Source organism: Ambystoma mexicanum, chromosome 1p, assembly GCF_040938575.1.
Source record: "Ambystoma mexicanum isolate Mex_15411 chromosome 1p, UKY_AmexF1_1, whole genome shotgun sequence".
NCBI lineage: Eukaryota > Metazoa > Chordata > Amphibia > Caudata > Ambystomatidae > Ambystoma > Ambystoma mexicanum.
Genome location: NC_090921.1, coordinates 799967688 through 799986685, shown reverse-complemented (window position 1 = coordinate 799986685; position 18998 = coordinate 799967688). Strand labels below are relative to the sequence as shown.

At 50.0% G+C, this 18998-nt stretch overlaps 1 protein-coding gene across 2 annotated transcripts in view; it reads left to right on the top strand.

Moving 5' to 3' along the window:
* Positions 1-18791, top strand: part of ADAR (adenosine deaminase RNA specific) — a 338180-nt gene extending 319389 nt beyond the window's left edge. The window contains exons 14-15 of one of the 2 annotated variants that reach the window (XM_069652057.1): positions 16497-16624; positions 16753-18791. In XM_069652057.1, coding sequence (XP_069508158.1) covers positions 16497-16624; positions 16753-16993 — 369 coding nt within the window. In that variant the 3' untranslated portion in view covers positions 16994-18791. The remainder of the gene's footprint in view (positions 1-16496; positions 16625-16752) is intronic. The other variant, XM_069652051.1, reaches the window with a different exon arrangement.
* Positions 18792-18998: the final 207 nt, after the last annotated feature.

Below are 18998 nucleotides of genomic sequence, written 5' to 3'. Positions count from 1 at the left end.
AGCTGAGGGAGAAGTCCAATATTTCGCTTGACCAGAGACCCGGTAGGAATGTAGCAGCCATTCTGAGGCACGAAAGGGGACCCAAGTCATCACTGCCATCAAAGCACCAAGCAGAGAGAGAGGGGTACAGCCGAGTGCCTTAGCTGAAGTATTCTGACAGTACTATGAAGTGTATTCTTCCCGAGGGAGGAGCTGCAGGAATATATTAGGATGGCTTCCTCGCCACAGATTGGGGAGGAGGCCGAGGGGGCCCTTGCGACCCCAGTAACGATCCCACCTCCAAAGCACCCGGAACTGATGGCCTGACAACAGTTCTACAAGGAATGGGGTCCTGAAATAGCAAGCTGTTAGCAGTGTGGGAAGAGGATTGACGACAGGACACCTCCCATCCTCAATGTGTGAAGCAGTAATTAACTTAGTCCTCAATCCCGGCAAGGACCCCCTTGAGTGTTAATCATACCGCCCGATATCTTTGCTGAACCTCGACACTCAAATCTTTGCCAAGATATTGGCTGACCGGCTGTTGCCTCATGTCTCCAGTGGTACACATGGATCAGTCTGGATTTATACTGAGCAGTCCAGCTCTCTGAACCTCTGGCGCCCATTCGCAATCTTGGCCCAAATAGATCCCGATATGCGGGCGGTAGCGGCACTGCTTGATATGGAAAAGGAGTTTGATTCAGTGGAATGGGATTACCTGTTCGAAAGACTGACTCAATTTGGGGTCCCAGGGTACTTCCTTAAAGCTGTCTGACTCATACGCAGGATCGTGTGCCCAAATAAATGTGGGCAATATTCGCTCCCAGGTCTTTAACCTAAGTAGGGGCACTAGACAGGGTTGTCCATTGTCACCCCTACTATTTGCAATGGCAATAGAAGTACTTGCAGCTCGACTGAGGTAGCATGAACATAGAGGCCTTGTAATGGGAGGGGGTAAGAGAATTAATCTCACTGTATGCAGACACTGTAGTATATATTGACCCCATAAACAGCTCCATTGTCCCGTGAGATAGAGGGGTTTGAGAAGGCATCGGCCCTCCGGATCAATAAATCTAAATCTTCTCTTCCCGCTTAATGAAAGCACAACTTGACCCCTTGACACCCACGGCAATGGGTGGTCACATACCTGGGTGTCCAGGGAAGCAGGGCCACTGCTGAACAACCACATTAAATACCTGTGTACACTGAGGTCCAGTGTAGAGAGATTGTGCAGGCTATCACTTTCTCCTTGGGAGAATAAGATCGCTAAAATGATAATGCCCGTAAGCTCCTGTATATCTTCCAAAATATCCCGGCCTGGGGTGGGATTCTTCCGGGAGGTGCGCTCACAGCTGAGGAAATTAACATGGTTTCCTAAAAGCCCACATATAGGGTGAGAAACACTTGCACAGCCATGGGACAAGGGAGGGGTCGGGGCACCAGATGTGGAACTCTACTTCCTGGTGGCCCAACTGACCTTAACAAGATTCTGGATGAGCGGGGCTCAGCTGACTCCCCATGTTCAGATAGAGTGCGGCTCGGTACAACCATTCTCACTTCAGGGCTTGTTGATCTCCGGCAAGTCCCACGACAGATGGTCATTTGTCCCGGTAGCATGTACAATACATGCCTGGAATAGAGCAATGAAGAGGTTGGGGGGAGGACCGCCCATTTGACCTGGGTATTTCGATATGGGGTATAGAATCCATGGCGCAGGACTGGGGGTGGGAGGGGTGGGCATAGCACGTATGGAGGATATGTTCCCAGAAGGGAAATTTGTTTCTAATGCCCTGTTCAAGGAAAAGATGGGAGGGGGGGGCGTCAACGCACCCTACAGTACTTCAGGATGAGAGCAGCCTTTAAAGAATGGTCCCCAGAGTTTCCCGAGATGCCATCTCATTAGGAACTCCCATGGGTGCAGAGGTACACTATCTACACTATAAATCGCTCCAGAATGCTACACCCAGGGAGGCGTTGAGATGCAAAGAAAGGTGGGAGAGGGACTCGGGAGGGACCATCTCACACAATCAATGGGCAGTGCTCTGTGACACCACACACAAGGGGGGCCTTTAACACCAGGCTGCAGCTGATTCAGCTGAAAAGGTTGCATAGAGTATCTCCCCAGCACGTGTACACCAGTATGACACCCCCCAACAAAACCGGCTACCTGCCCAAGGTGTAAACAGGAACTGGCTGACATGCATGCCTCACCCACGACCGGCCGGTCCCAATAGCAGGCTTCTAAGTCCTTGAAGGGCTCTCCATCCTTGGGGTTCAAGCACAGCAAGTTTTTTTTTTTTTCCCCTCTGGTGCGCCGCGCAGGCGTGTCTTGTGAAGGGCAGGGCGCACTCATCCATTGGCCTCAGTCTCCAGCCATCGCTTCAGTTCTTTGTCGAAGAGGAAGTCTGCTACCCTTAGGAAGCTGCGGGAGAAACCGGAGAAGGCCAATCGGCAAAACCAGGCATCCGAACTGCCTGTGAAGGCCCAGGAGATCCAGGCTAAATCGTCCTCAACTATATAGTTGGTGGCTGCTGCCCTTTCAAAGGTGAAAGGGGCTGACCCCGTCCAGGGTACACCGACGGCAGCCAGAGTGGCTCTTCCTCCCAGCCGGGAGTCTTTGGCCAAACCAGTGGTAAAGACCCCCAAAAAGAGGATGCTGGCCCTAAGCCAGAGACCGACCTCTCAGGACTCGGAGGGCTCCAGGGAAACATATTTCTTCTACCAACATGGTTCTGATGCTTCTCCAGCATGGGGTCTGGCATGGATTCACATGCTAATGAATATTCCCTGTCATCAGGCTGGGAATCCTCGGTAAATAAAAAATCAGTTTCATTTCTGAACTTTCTCCTAACAACCAATCACTGGTCTCTGGGTCATACTGCCCCCAGCCAATGACTGCCCTCTACCTTAGCCTCTCCTCTGGCAGCCATCTTCAGATTTGTACCGTACGTTCAAGTGTTGGGAGTCCTTGTGCTTAGCTCTCGGCACTTACTGCGTTTTGTGCTTTTTCTAAGATTTACTCTATTTTTTCCGTCAATCGAGCCTCAAGCTCCATCAATCTACCTTCCAAAAACGGGTCCCGTTAATCGGATTCTTCAGCCCCCCTGGTGGCGGATTTCGTCGCGTTTACTTCTGGTAGGATTCCAGAAGCTTCTTCAAGGCCTATGTCGCATGGACATGGCAGATGAGATGCAGGACTCGGCACCCCTGTTCAAGATTTATCCAGGCTGCGGCCTGCCAAACATCTTTTCAGGTGACGGCCATTCCCTGTGCCGCTACTGCCTCCACTCTGACCTGATTCACGCGGAGGATGACTGTGCGTTTTGTCAGGGCATGGTGCCCTGCACGCTGGGCGAACGGCTCAGGCGTCTCAACGAGTGGCTGCAGGCCAAGGCCCCTGCTCTGGGTGAGTCCCGGCAGCATGCCTCCCCTGCCCAGAAGAATGTAGAGCGGTCTTCTAAGACCTTTCAGGGTGCTCCTCCCACAAGGGCCCAACATACGGCTAAGCACGGAGTCTACTGTTACTGCAAGTGCTGTTGCGACGGGCTCCTCGGTGGCCAGGGCACGTACAGCATACCCGACTGCTACAACCACAAGCCAGCACTCGGGATCTTCAAAGAAGAGTAAGTCGGACCATCCGGGCAAGCTCTTGGAGAAGAGACAGGCCCTCCGGAGAATGCCAAGGCGGAGCAGGGTTTGGACCCACCCCACCTAAAGTGAAGGCAGCGGGCTTGACCAAGCCGTGAAGGTCCAGGTACATCTGGCCAAGGCCCAATCTTCCATCGGAATGGTGGCATTCCTTGCGAAGTCTGCTGTCGCGGATCCGCAGGGCACGGCCCCAAAGGTAAGATTATCCCTGCCTGTCAGGAGGGAGTCCTCTTTTCAGCCCATCGAAGACAACGGAGAAGATGCCCATCATTTCACCAAAACAGTCTCCCATGGTTGCAGAGCAGGGTGGGCACGGTAGCGCTCCAGGGCACGGATCTCCTCGGAGCTTACCAACCTCCAGACCTTCCAGGAGGAACGATGCGTCGAGCAGGCCCTATGGAAAGGATCCCGACAAGGGTGACTAAGAGGAGACCCGACAAGGAGCAGCAGGGCGTTAAGGGCTTGGAGGATCAGCCTAAGCTGCAAACTCCCTCGCCTACATCACCGAACCCCACCCCCCTGCCTGCTCCCCCTCACCCCCCCTTTTCACCACAAGGGATGAGACGGATCCTGACACAGCGACGGCAGGTTGGGAGAGCTCCCGTCTCCACCTCCCAGATATTTGCTGCCCGATGAGAGAGGCTCGTTCCACGCCATGATCTCCAGGGCATTGGAGCTGTTCCGGCTTGTCCCGGGTTTGCTATAACAGCGCTGCGAGGGGCAAAGTAAGACCGTGCTTTCGATCCCGCTCTTGGATGACATTTGGGACGAGGGGCTGTCTCATGAAGAACCCTTCCTCGGCCCCGGCGAAGAGGGACCATTATGAGAAGAAATACAGGGTGCCGGACTCTACACCAAAGTGCTTGTGGTACCAACAGTCTCCAGACTGTGGTTTCTACAGTGGCCAAGAATTATTCAGGCTCCTCCACTAAATTTCTACTGCGGATATCTTATATAACTGTGGTAATATTGTAGGCTATTGTGTTAACCTCGAACTTAAACCCGCTTGACCAAATGCTTTTTCTTTTGGCTCCGATGTGGTTTATTAGGCATTTCTTTTTGTTAAAACCCTTCTTGTTTTACTTTGCGCAGCAAACCAGGTTTGCCTTCTTTCTTCACTGTCTTTTGGCAGACTTCTGCCAAGAAGCCCTCCTCCAGGCGCCTGGGTGTCTAGGTGGGCTGAATGTGAGGGAGGGGTGTAGTCACCCCCTGCACAGGGTATCCTAGGAAACCCAAGTCGCACTTTGACATGATTGGGCAAGGTGGTTGTCCGGGCTGGACAACCCCCCTGCTGGGTGATTGACAGCCAGGCTGTGTGAATGGGGGTTTTGCGCATAAAAGGCAGGTCTCTTGGGCTGGAAGTCGAAGTCGCCACTGGAACTACAAGGAACCGACAAAAAGTGGAGGAGAGGTCGACTGCTGCAACTACCCCGTACCGGTGGAGCCCTGCTGCAGTCCTGAGCTATCTACCCTTCAACGACTAAGAGGAGATCCAGTCCAGAATCTTCTTCCCTTGAGCCTGGTGGGGATAACCAGCTCATCTTCAGCCAGAGGTTGCCTTCGTGGTCGAAATCGCTACACACTGCTGTAGTGGTCCGGATAGCCACCTAAAGAACCTCTCCTGTTTTTAAGGAGCGCACCTTTTATTCATTATCGCTGCGCCCGGCCTCGTCCCTGTGATGCGGACCCCCTCATTGTCCTTTGCTGAAGCTGCAGGAAAGCGTGGGTCTGCGGGAAACCAACAAACTGCTGTGGCACCAGCTTCGTTCTTTGAGAAAGTTACTGTGTCCTGTTTGAGGAATTTGGGTGCAATCCCTCTTTCTCTATTTTAAGGCTTGTGCTTACATTTCCCTCCCTCCTTATAACTTTTGCTTCCGAACATTGACAATATCAAAGTATTCTTTGCAACGTTGTCCGACTGTGTGATCCTCGACAGCAGGCACCGAGTGTCATTTGACTTTGGCTCTGGCCCCTTGACTCTTGAATTCCTGTCTGGGTTCTTCGATTCTGTCTGCCTAACCAAAATATTGCCTGTGATTTTTGCCCCCAACTCTCTGGGTATATCGGGTGCTAAGTGCGTTTTTACTCCGGTAGCATGCCTTGCCGCGGATACGCGTTTATCTAGTAGACCGAACTGTCCAAAGTGATCGCAATTGTATTCACGGTAACGTGTTCTGTTTCATAACACCAGTCTACTCAAACACAGGGTACTTACCTCGAATAACTGTACAAAGTGAATTGGTTAGTTGTAGTATATTTTTCGTGTGGTTTTTGAATTAATATAAGTGTCGTGTTAATAACAATTGGTTTAAAAATAAATGTACTTATATTTTTTTACCTGAAACCTTGAGCCAGTGTTTGCTTGAGCCACAGTAATTGTGGTCCCTTTGTGTAATCTGCTCATATACTCTTGAGATGAGCCTGGTTGCTCCGCTACTGCTACCACTACCACTACAACCTAGTAGTACAGGCTTGTACCAGAGGTAAAACTTGTACTGCCACCTGTAGTCTTAATTGTGTGTAGTGGTCCCTAAGGTAGGGTGACCAGATTTTCACCAAAAAAAACCCGGATGGGCCATGGAAGTAGGACTACAGAAAATATACAAGACTTAAGTCCTACTTCTGTTTCGTTGGCCCGTTGCGGTGGGCACGGAGGGGGTGTGCTCACAGGCGCACTCCTCTCATTGGAGGAGAGCGCCGGGAAGGGGGAGGAAATGGGGGCGTGAAAAGCATTTCACGCCCCCATTCGCGCAGGAAGAGTTGCGCCGGGACCAGATTTCGGGATTTCGAAATCTGGTCCCGGCAAAAAAAAAACGCCAAAAGGTCCGTAGTCAAAACCCAAGACGGGGTTTATAAACTTAAACTCCCGGGATGTCAGGTGATTTCCCCGGACTGTCCTGGGAAAACCCGGACGTCTGGTCACCCTACCCTAAGGGCACTGCACAGGATTCTGCCCAACAGCCCCCAAGGCGGCGCTTGACGTCAAAACCGGATTGAACCGGCCATGGCGTTGTGCACCCCAGTGGGAGGCCAGCTGGCGACCTTCGTCAGCGTGTGGCAGACCATCTCCACCAACCGTTGGGTGCTGGACTCTCTCCCCCACGGACACACTCTGGAGTTCCAACCTAGTGTCCACGAATACCACCAGTGGCCCGGCAGGAAAACCACGTCCCTCAGCTACTGTTGGAGGTGCGGGCCATGCTAAGAAAGGGTGCGATACAGCTCGTACCAAAGAGGCTCCGGGACTTGAGTGTACTCTCGTTACTTCCTCGTCAAAAAGACCGGCGGATGGAGGCCCATTGTAGACTGAACAAGTACATCGGGTCCCAAAAGTTCTGGATGATGACTCTTCAACACAATATAGGACAGCTAGAAGAGGGGGGATTTCCTGTAGTCACTGGAACTGGAGGATGCTTACTTTCACATCCCCATCCACAAGGGGCACCGCAAGTTTCTTCGCTTTGTGGTTCAAGGGCAACATTACCAGTTCAAGGCCCTTCCATTGGGATTTAAGTTGGCGCCAAGGGCTTTCACCCAGTGCCTGGCGCCGGTGGCAGCACAGCTGCGTCTACGAGGGATCCACATATACCCTTATTTGGACGACTGGGCAAGCTCAAAGGACATTGCCGTCATCCACACGGCAAGGATTGGCCAGCTCCTGACGCACCTGGGGTTCTCGATAAACTATGCAAAGTCCTGCTTGACTCATCGCAGGACGCGCTGTATCTGGGAGCCCGACTCAACAGTGTCGTGCCTGGCGTCTCCGTCGAGAGGGGAGGGTAGCGGCCATCTTGAGCAAGGTACAACGGTTGTTGGCCCTGAAGATCACAAGGGTGAGGTCCATCAAGTCTCTGCTTGGCATGATGCATATACCTCCTTTGATTATGCGTCCACTACAGGAGTTCCGCGATGCCTGCTGGATACAAGTGTCAGGAAGCTTTGAGGACAAGATCACACTCGGGAGTTTCTGTCGAACGATGGTGGTGGAAAATTCGTGCACATCTGTCTAGCGGTGCTCATTTCCAGGCCCCACCTTACCAGGAGACTGCTATGGCGGATGCCTCCCTGGAAGGATGGGGAGCTCACAAGTCGTGGACCACGGAGTCCTATACAGCCACCTGGACTCAGCAGCACACTTCTCCAAAGAAGCCATAGTATGCATGCAGTCCTTCCTTAGCAATAGGACTGAGGGTTTTCTCACCATCTGCAGCAGCAGACCCCATTCCCATTCCTTGTGGGGTGCCCCAAGGATCATGTCTCTCCAACTCTGTCTAATATATTCACCAAGCCCCTTTTTGATCTTTATCATCTGGATATCACCTACACTAACTATGCAGATACCCAGATCCTCCTACCACTTATGATCAGGATTTGGCCTTGGTGAATGGAATTTACAGCATCGATCAGGCATGGATGGCCAATCAGTCTCTGCTTGAACAATGATAAAACTGCTCATCATCCTAGGCACTGCATCTCACCTTAACAAATTTAGCCCGGAGCTCTATTAAAGTCGCCAAAGAAGTAAAAACCCTAGGAAGAACTCAACCAGATCCAAGAGATTAGCCAATTCTAACTGTCTTCAACTGCCACGCTTCAAACTATCCACTATTGGAGGTTCTAGCTTCCCAGTCAAATTACCAAATTCAGGCAGAACCTGATTAAATGGCTCCTAGAGAATAAGGTAACTATTTACACGCCACACCAGTTATTATCCCACGTGTGTGTGTGTGTGTGTACACATATATATGCCTGTATCATATGTATCTCCTCTATGCCGCACTGGCATACTGTTTATCCTATGCTATCTTAGACTTGATGTTGTTTCACATTTATGTCAGTCTTTCCTGTTCTGCTTCTCAACTATTGCAACCAAGCTCTAAGCCTACTTGATGTGTTCCTCAACCTTTTGTAAATTAAGTTGTACGCCTTCTTACCTTCTGCGCCCTGATACCTTCGGGTCTGACGCGCACAAATAATAAACAAAGACAAACACTGGACGCCTGCACGCAAAGGGGCCTGTGGCTGCCGGAGGAGAAGGCATTGCACTTCAACGTGCTGGAGCTGCGGGCAGTGTTTTGGGCCCTCAAGTCTTTCCTTCCGTCCCTCAAGGGCAAGGTGTTGCGGATCTTCACCAACAACACCATGTTCTAAATCAGGAAGTAGGGGGGCACCAGCTCCCCGGCGCTCCAAAGAAGTGCAGGAACTGTGCCACTGGGTTGTCCCCCAGGGGATGTTCCTCATCCAGTTTCACCTGGCAGGAGTGAAGAACAGTCGCTGACTCCCTCAGCAGGGAGCTGCGCTCTTGCAATGTGAGTTTCGGCAGGACCAAGTGGATCACCTGTTCAGCATACGGGGCAATCCCCAGATCGATCGATTTGCGACAGCGACGAACAAGTGCCAGATTTTTGCCCGCAGGTTTATCCAGCCAGGGAGCATGGGGGACACATTCTCGTTCCCCTGGGACGGCCTCCTTCTGTATGCTTTTCCGCCGTTGCTTCTGCGACTAGTCAATCAACTCAGATGGGCCCGGTGCAGGATGATCCTCGTTGCACCGGCATGGCTGAAACTGATATGGTACCCAGACCTTCTCGACATGTCAGCGGCCCCTCCAGTCAAACTTCCGGTGGTCGCAGATCTTCTCGCCAGGGACGGAGGTGCAATTCTGCACCACGACCCAGGATCGCTGAACCTGCAGGCCTGGCTCCTGCAGCGTTAGAATTTGGGGGCTACGATCTCCCAGTGGACTGCAAGGAGGTGCTTGCCAAGGCCAGAGCATTGTTTACTCTTCAATGCTATGGACAAAAGTGGAAGAGGTTTGCTGTTTGGTGCCGTAGACAGAAGATAGATACTGAGTCACGGCTCCGCAGGTGCTGCCGTATCTGCTCTTGCTTTACTGGCTCATGCCTCCAAAGTTCATCTGGCGTCTATCTCCTGCTACACAAGATCTCTGATGGTATGGTCACGCTGTCTGATTAAGGAGTTTGTCAAAGGATTGTTCTGTTCGTTTCCGCCAGTGAAGGCTCCAGCCGGTGCGTGGGAACTCTATGGTGCTGACTCGGCCCATGGGTCCTCTGTTCGAGCCTATGCATTCGGCGCCACTGCAATTTTTGTCGTGGAAATCAGATTTTCTTGTGGCCATCACCTCCGCACGATGAGTGGGAGATCCAGGCACGCTCATGTAAACCACCTTACTTGACATTCCACGAGACGAGGGTAGTGCTATAGATGCACCCCTCCATGCCCAAGGTGCCGTCAGACTTTCATCTAAACGAGCCCTTGGTGTTAACCTGTATTCTTCCCGACGCCTTAGTCACCGGCTGAGAGGACTTTGCACTCGCTGGATATGGCTAGAGCGCTGAAGTTCTATGTGGACCGCACACAGTTTCCGGAAGATGCCAACTTTTCATGAACTTTGGCCTGTTAACCATGCGAAGGCCCTCTAAGGCTTCCATTTCCAGGTGGCTCTCCGGCTGCATCAGTTTGTCACCGGTTGGTAACCCGACCATTGCCTGGCCGTCAAAGAGCCCATTCGACCAGAGCGATCTCTACAACCATGGCGTTACTGTCTGGTGTCCCATGCTGGACATCTGCAGGGCGGCTACGTGGAGGTCGACGTACACCTTCACGAGATTCTACTGCGTCAATAGCTATTCCAGAGTCTGCACAACCTGGTCGCTTGAAGGTGAGCCTGGTGAGGAGGTAAGAGATGCTTATCTTGAACCTTCGCCACCTCCCGTGGTTGTGCATGTGTACTATGTATTTTTTATACTCCTACGTCCCGTCCCCTTTCCTCCATACTTTTGGGGACATTACGTCCTGTGGGATGGGACTAGAGCACTTTTGGTTAAAAAGCATCAAATTGAAAATGTTTCCTTTTTACGCAGGGTACCACATGCGGCAATAACCCTGTGCATCGCCCTACATCGCCCTTTTCTTCGCACGGTCGGGGCTAGACGCACTAGCATCACTGGGAAGGCCTTTTCTTCCTGTTGTCTTTCTCTCCTGCTCCGATTCTGCGGTCTTGTAGTCCTCAGTCTGACGTATCGTTTGGGATTTGCCATTTGTTCCTCTTGCGACCGTCTCTTCGCTAGGGCAGATCCCCATTCTCTCTGCTTGGAATGTCTGGGACCGGATCACCGTTGGGACTAGAGTTTCTTCTGCAACTCCCTTTCGGTCCGGGCACTGCTGCGGCTTTGTTGGCGGGAGATCTTCCAGAAGGTTCCTCCATCGCATTTTCAACTCTTCATTGACTGAAAGAAGAGATGCCCGGTAAGTTCCTTACTTTTCAGGGCACCCTGGCCGGGGGGCTCCTTTTCCGGGGTCCTTCATGTCCGGGAGGGGCTTCAAAAGCTCTGCTACCAGGGTTTTCCCTGAGGTGCCTCGCAGGCCTAATGGGCGGACCAGGGGTTTTCTCTGAAGGTTTCCGCGAGGAGCCTGCCTATACCGGATCACGATCCAAGGTTCACCAATAAGGTGCTAATAACCAGCATAGTCGTGCTGAGGCGTTGGGTACCGGAGTTCGCTCCGAGGTCTCCTTGTCAGGAGCTTCCCACAGACACCAGGGTGCACCCTGAGGCTTCGAGGCTTTCTTACCAAACCACGGTTCGAGGCCACTCTCGGGGGAGCTATTAAGACCGGAATCTGTTCCAAGGTTCCTCTTAACAAGGCTAAGGTGTGTACCAACAGAACTGAGAGGCCTGTGAAGGTCTTGTCTGGGAAGTGGATGCCTCAACTTTCCCGTGCTCGCGGAGTCACTGGTTCTGTTGAGGGGGGCACAGGGAGAGGTCATCGACCATAACTCCTCTGTTGGTGACATTGCTGAGGTTCCTCCTTTGGATGCTAATTCAAGGGACAGGATGTCCAGTAAACATCCAAGGCCATAGTCTTCCGAGGATCCTCGTCACGGCTAACATTTTTAAGTCCAGTCCCCTGACCAATCTGTGGCGTCAACTGCCTCATCTACACATGACAGTTCTCCTCAGATGTTCACAAAATGGTGTGCCTTCGCGCTGGTCTACGGTGGCCATTTTGGATTCTTCCCTCATACCCACGCTATTGGTGGTGGGTGCTTGGAATCATTTCTGTGGACAACTTTTTCCATACGGAAGTGCGAATCCTTTCCGCCCTTCCTATGACTGGCCTGCTCAGATACCACTACCACATTAAGTCTCGCTTCCTGGCAGCCTCTTCGTCAGAGGATGCCTTTTTCAGGAAGTTTCAGAGACTTATGCACTCTGACCCCTTAAGGGAGTACTTTAAGGGCCTTTCTTGTAGCTCTGTCCTCAGGGATTCCCCTGAGGTGCCCCAAGGGCCTAACGGGCGTACCGGAGATTCCTCCGAGTGTTCTGATGGACCTCCCAGTACCGGACATTGTTCCGAGGTTCACCATCACGATGCAAGTCCTGCTGGGTGCTGGGATACCAGGTTTCACCCTGAGGTCTCGGTTTCTGGAGCTTTCCCCGCTGTAGCCAGGTTGAAACCTGAGGTTCCACTTGTGGAGGCTAAAGTCTATTTTGACAGATCTGGGAGACCTTCTCTGAGGGTTTTGTCGGTGAAGTATTGTTATCAACCGTCCTACGCTCAGGGTCGTGCTGGTACTGGTTCTGTTGAGGGGACAAAGGTGGGGTGGCGGGGGGATCTTCACGGACCGCATTCCCTCTGGTACCAGCTTGTCCTCCGTTGGAGGCTAATTTTGAAACTGGTTCAAAGCTGTCGACTAAACATCCGAGACCACCCAGTACCAGCTCTGGCGAGAATCCTTGTAAGGGTAAAGTGTTAAGTCCCCTGACTCTCCTGAGGAGGCAATTGCCTAAGCTACGCATGTGACAGTTCTCTTCAGGTGGTGTCAAAATGGTGGCCCAACCTGCGTGGCCTATGGTGGCCATTTTGGATACCTCCCTTACACCTACTTTCGTGGTTTCTTCCTCTTCGACACCTAACCCCTTCGACTGAGGATGTTTTTGGGAAGTTTAGATGCTCATGCACTCTGACCCTATGAGGACGTATTTTAAGCGTCTTTTCACTCCTGTTCCGGCCCAGCCGCTCCAATTTGGTTTTTCTTTTAAAACCAGAGGCAGTAGGCGTGGAAGACCAGTTTTCTGTTCCTGCCTCTTTGGGATGAGCCTTAAGTGGATGAGGACGGCGATGAGCAGCCCTGCTCGGTGAGAGTATTCCATGGCAGGGAGGGGCTTGTGTAGCTCTGTTACCAGGGATTCCCCTGAGGTGCCCCAAGGGCCTAATGGGCATACCAGAGTCTTCTGAGGGTCCCACAGAGTACCTGCTAAAACCGGAGGTGGTTCCGAGGTTCACCATTTGGCTGCTAAGCTTCAGCTCAGTTTGTCTGTGGCTCGGAGTTCGCCTTGAGGTCTCCATTTCTGGAGCTTTCCACACTGATACGGGTCTCCGTTACTGGTGCTTGTCATGAGCCACAGCTCAAGGCCCCTCTTGAGGGAGCTATATGTCCCGGGTTGAAACCCAGGGTTCCTCTAAATACAGTACCAACGGAGTCGAGGGATCCTCTTAGGGTCCTGTCGGTAGGGTATATTCCTCAACTGTCCCATGCTCGGGGTTGTGGTTGCACCGATTCTGTCGAGGGAGCAAAGGTGATCGGCAACAGGCCTTCCAGTACCGGCTCTGCTGAGGTTCCTCCATTGGAGGCTACTTCTGGGTCAGTTTCTAGGATGTCCACTAAACATCCTAGTTCTGCCGGCTCGGCCGAGGATCCTTGTTTCAAGGCTAAGTGTAAGTCCCCTGAGGGGATAGTTTCCTCATTTTCTTCTATGACGCAGTTCTCTTCAGGTGTTGACTAAATGGCGGGCCAACCACCTTGGTCCATGGCAGCCATTTTTGATACCTCCCTTACACCAACTTTCATGACAACTGGTGCTGGGAGCGTTCCTTTTGGGGCGGAGAAGTTTTCCACGTTGTGTGGACAACAGACTTGTTTTTCGGTCCTGGCAACAGCTTCAGCTAAGGCCCCATGTACACTGAGGTCAGGGTCCCAGACTGTTTCTCTCTGGGATCAAGGGGTTTTCAGGGTCGCTGTGTGCACTGATCTGAAACTCATGTTAGTAGCCCCGCCTTAAGCGGCAAGGTGGTTAGTTTTTCTCTAGGCCATCAGCCTCCTACAGGGACAGGTAAATCTCCCTGCTGATAAATAACCAAATGATATTTTTTGTCGGTCACACTACACTTCGGTGGGGGGATGAATCTCGTCTTGTCTGGAGGTGTGGCAAACCATCACCCAAGACTGGTGGGGTTTGGCCATCGTTTAGGCTGGTTTTCGCTTGCCCTTTTCTCCTACCCCCCACCCTTCAATTCTCTCTTCCGACAGATCGGGATGCTCTCCCTCAGAGCAGAGGTACAGAAACTTCTATACCTCAGGGCGGGGGAACCTGTACTCATAGAGCAAGGGAGGAGCTAGTACTGCTGTCCTTTCACAGTGCTCAACCAGGCTGGCCTGAACACCATCTACGATCTTTCAGAGAAATTCAAGTTGATCACGCCCTACCAAATAAAGTCCTTTCTTCAGAAGGGCGATTGGCTCAGTGTGGTAGTCTTCCAGGATGCGTAAATGACATTCTGACTGGAGCCCACATATGAAATATCTGATGTTTTCTGGAGCACGCATATGATATATCTGCGGTCCTCTGTGGGAGCAGAACACTTCAGGTACTCCTTTTGGTCTCGCCTCAGCGAGACACACGAGAAACTCCTCTGAGGGGCCCTGCAGCCCAATACCGGATCTTCTTCCAAGGTTCCCCATTTGGGGCTAAGGCTGACACCAGTTCTGCTGTGGCTTTTGATACCAGGGTTCGCCCTGAGGCTTCTCCATCTGGAGCTAGCTGTACCAATTCGTGTCTCAAGGCCCCTCTCAAGGTAGCTATAAGACCAGGGTTAAATCTGAGGTTCCCCTGCTTGCGGCTAAATCGTCACCAGCAGAATTGAGTCCCTCATTGAGGTTCCTGACTGTACGGTATATCCATAAGCCTTTCCGTGTGGCCGTGGTGATACCAGTTCTATTGAGGGAATGAAAGAAGGTCGTCACGTACCACAGACCTTCCAATACCGGCTCTGCCAAAGATCCTCCACTAGAGGCTAATTCTGGGGCAGCGCCTGACATATTGAGTAAACACCCTTGATCTGCCAGTATCGGCTCTGCCAAGGTTCCTTGTTTCAAGGCTAGGATTACACGCAAGGCCCTTGACTTCCCTGGGGAGACTATTGCTTCACTTGCTCTTGTGACGCAGTTCACCCTTGGTGTGTGATAATGGCGGCCCAACCTCTGTGGGCCATGGGGGCCATTTTGAATACCTCCCTTGTAGCAAGGTTTTACATCAAGCAGGGCGTCCGACTCTCCTCTCCTCTCCTCGTGGATTTTGTCATACAAATTTGGGTTGGGCCATCCAGTATATGGTTTGGCTCCAAGCTCAACGCATCCCGGGTCACCTCAATGTGACCGCAGATTAATTCAGTCGCCAGTCAGCATTGGTTACGAGTGAGATGAACAGCAATATCCTCCAACTTTTACAGCATTGGGGCACGCTAGAGGTGGCCATCTTTGCAACTTGTGGGTCAACATGAAAGCTTATGCTTTCCCCTGTTTGCCTCCTAGCTATTGGTCGCTCTGTAAGCACATCGAACCGTTGCCAAAGGAGCTATGTGGGTTTCCCATCAGCATTTGGTAAGCATTACTGCTTCGACCTGGGCTCCAGAGTTGATGCTCAATTCGGCCAGGCTTTTCTTAAAACCTTTTTTCAGTAAGGAGGTTCCATCCACCCGAGTGCTTGGTAATCTCACAAAAGTATGGAGGAAAGGGGACGGGACGTAGGAGTATAACAAAGTTACTCACTGTAGTGACTACCTTACTCCTAGTCCATAGTCTCCAAGTGCTCCGGTCCCATCCCACAGGACGGCATGTCCCCTAAAGTATAGAGGAAAGGGGACTAAGAGTAAGGTAGTCGCTACGGTGAGTAACTTTGTTATTCATGAGCATGTGAATCCATGCCAGACTCCATGCTGGAGAAGGAACAAGTTACTTACCTGTAACTGTGCTCCAGCATGGATTCACATGCGAACCCTCCCGCCTACCCCATGCGACTCTTCTCTTGGTCCTACTGCCACTTTATGTGCTACCAAATCTGACACTGGCTGCCAGAGGGGCTTGGGTACAGGGCAGTCATTGGCTGGGGGTAGTATGACCCAGAGCTCTGATTGGTTTATAGGAGGAAGACAGTTTACCGAGGATTCCCAGCCTGCTGACGGGGAATAATCATGAGCATGTGAATCCATGCCAGACCCATGCTGGAGAACAGTTACAGGTAAGTAATTTGTTCTTTAAGAAGCCCTTAGTTGGATTTAAGAAAAACTGTTCTAACACTAACTTTACTAAATACTCACCATTCTGCGTACTCGCCCACAAACTCTGAACTAAACCCAGCCATACCTCTACTGCACCACAAACCTCACACATTTCACAGCACCCAACATGAAACCAAATCATGCACCATCACACCACATGACTGCTACCAACTGAAAACGCACCAATGCTCAGTGACTGGTTTCTCTGAACTGAAGCTGCCAATGTCGTATCAAAGCTCTTGCTCTTCTCCCTCACAATCCCACTAACAACCCCCTTTCCATTGCAGATCCGCTAGAGCTCCAAGAGACCATGCAGATGGCATGAGTACACAGTACAAGACCCCATAACATTTAATTCATATTTACATGTCATGCAGCTGAAATGTACTGGAAGGGGACATGGTCTTTTGATTCCATGTATAGTTCTGTGCCTTAATGTTTCATTTTGCATTGTTCATTTCTGTGGTCTGGTTTGTTCAGTCGGTTTATTTTCTTTTGATTTGAATTAGGTTGGCCGAGTTAGTGTGTATGACTCAACAAGACAAACTGGGAAGACAAAGGAGTCTAGTGTGAATTGGTGCTTGTCTGATGGAGTTGAAGTGGAAATCTTGGATGGAACAAAGGGCAAAGTAGATGGGTAAGCAATGTTCAGTGGGTATGGGGCGAGTAGTGTTAATGTGATCTCAGACTGCTATTGCTGGGAAGGGACACTTTGAGATCTGTAATCCTTATGCTGTGAGTGACTTTTTTTTTTTTACTCTGCAGACCAATACAAGAGGTTTCAAGGGTTTCCAAGTTGCATATTTTTCGTTTATACCAAGAGCTATGCAAAAAGAACAACCGTGAAGAACTGTTGGATTTTACTTCCTACAATGAAGCAAAAGATGCAGCTCTGGACTACCAATTCTGCAAAGAACACTTTGTCCGAGCATTGGCAGCAATGGGCTATGGCAGCTGGATCTGTAAACCACTGGAGGAGAAGAGCTTTACTGTTACTAATGAATAATGTGTGTTTAAGCGTTTGTTTCTTGGAGCCTGGTATTGTCATCAAGGCGGACATTAGGACATTGGCATTTTACATCTTTGTGTTACAATGTTCCACAAGAAGTGCAGTGGGTAATCCCCTTTGCAGGATAATTGCATTCCCTATGTTCTTGAAATAGCCTGCCCTCAGCCACTCTTAGCCTGGACCAACTGGTATGGATTTGAAAAATATTAATTTGAAAATTGTTCGGCCAATTCTTTGTATAGAAGGCAAGTGATCTGCACCCAACATTTTATTAATTCGTTTTAAATGTCCCCCTGTTTTTTTGTTTTTTTTAACACTGAAAAGGTGCCCGCACGGTTTCCTTTCCGGAAACTAGAGATCAGATTTTAATTGGCCTTTTGGCTGTTTCTTTCCAAATTCTGTGAGCACAATTCGTAGGTTAACTTCAGTTTGTATCTGCACAAATATCCACTACCAAATGCTGGCAGCATTGTCTTTGCTTTCTTCTCAAGCAGATAAAATTGAAGGCTGTATTTGGAATGTAGTGCATTGCTTTTAAGGATCTTGGGGTATCCATGTGGTTAGATGATAGTTGTCATTGAATGGGTCTCTTATTTTGACACCCTGTGGTCACAGGAATATACTTAAATCTTGTCCTCAGTCCAATAGAAGGCCATTTTCAATGTATTTTGCTGAGGTGCCACCATGAATGGTCCTGGCAACTGGATTCTGCCCAGTTTAATGGCAAACTACGGTCTCCTTGAAGTTCTAGTGCAAGTCCCTTTTTTCTGCTACTGAGCAATCTAAGCTTGGGAGTAGTGAGGTTTGGTCATCTATCACGTGAGTATCCTGGGCTTGATTGAATCCTTTCCCTGAACAAAGTTTGTGTAGCCTAGAATGTGCGAACATAACTTAACATACAGTTTTGAGACTTGCTTCTGACATGTGCATGTCCCTTTGGGATTTGTTGGGCTTCCCTAAAAGCCTTCCATTGACCTTTTGAAGGCTTCTCTTCATAGTGCCGAAATGCTAGGTGTTGGTCACAATTTAATTTGTTTGAGCTGACTCAATTGTACTGCGTTTAAGGGAGTTCATAAAATGCAGGACTGGGGGGTTCGTTGGACAGTGCAAGCAATGCCTTAACCTCAGTTACTTCTTTTCATAACCCAAGTTAATGTTCAGTAAAGAGTGAGGGGCCTTCTTTTAACTGAAGCTGGCCTGGGATGTTGGGCATTGAGGCATTTGAAAGCTGGAATTTTCAGAAATGTTTTAAAATGTATTTAGTCAAACTTTTTAAATGGTCAATTCTCCACTTATGTTTAGACCTGTTAATCTGTTTTGCAAAGAGAATCTACTTGCTTGATGTTTATAGTTAAATGAGGGAAACATATGAGGTTGTTTCCTTAGGGAGAAGGCTGTCTGCAGAAATATGGTTTTCTTTAATCTCCCTAAATGTTAATAAGCCCAGATGGATTTGAGTTCTGCTATGCCTCTTGCGTAAGTGAAATGAGCAGGCTTTTTTTTTTTTTTAATTCTCTGAATTAATCTTTCCCAGTTTGTTCTTAATTTGGTGGACATCTACAGAGACTAATCTTTTGCTGTCTCTAATAATCAGAAAGCTAATGTGAACCACATAAAATACTGCACCCAATGTGGGTCTGCTTTTTAGTCTTCTGAGAAGGTGGATTTGCCCAAAGTTAACCAGCGGAGTTCGCCCATGAGACTTCTAGGCCAGATTGTTCCATTTATGCCCCTCTAGACATTGGATAAGACCCAACATTCCTCCTTGAAAATAAACTACCTGTTATTTTCTGTATTTGTTTTTTTTATATACGGTTGCTTGCGATCAAGGCTTGCTAAAATCCTTTTGCTGGGTGTAAGCAGAAACAAGAGTTTGGTGGCTACTTTACTTTTAATGGAGATTTGTTCGCCCCCCAATTAACCAGCCATGCACCTGTATCACTAAATGGTTGAAAAGTATAGAATATTTCTTTTGTGGCAACGTATTTTTTATTTGACAATT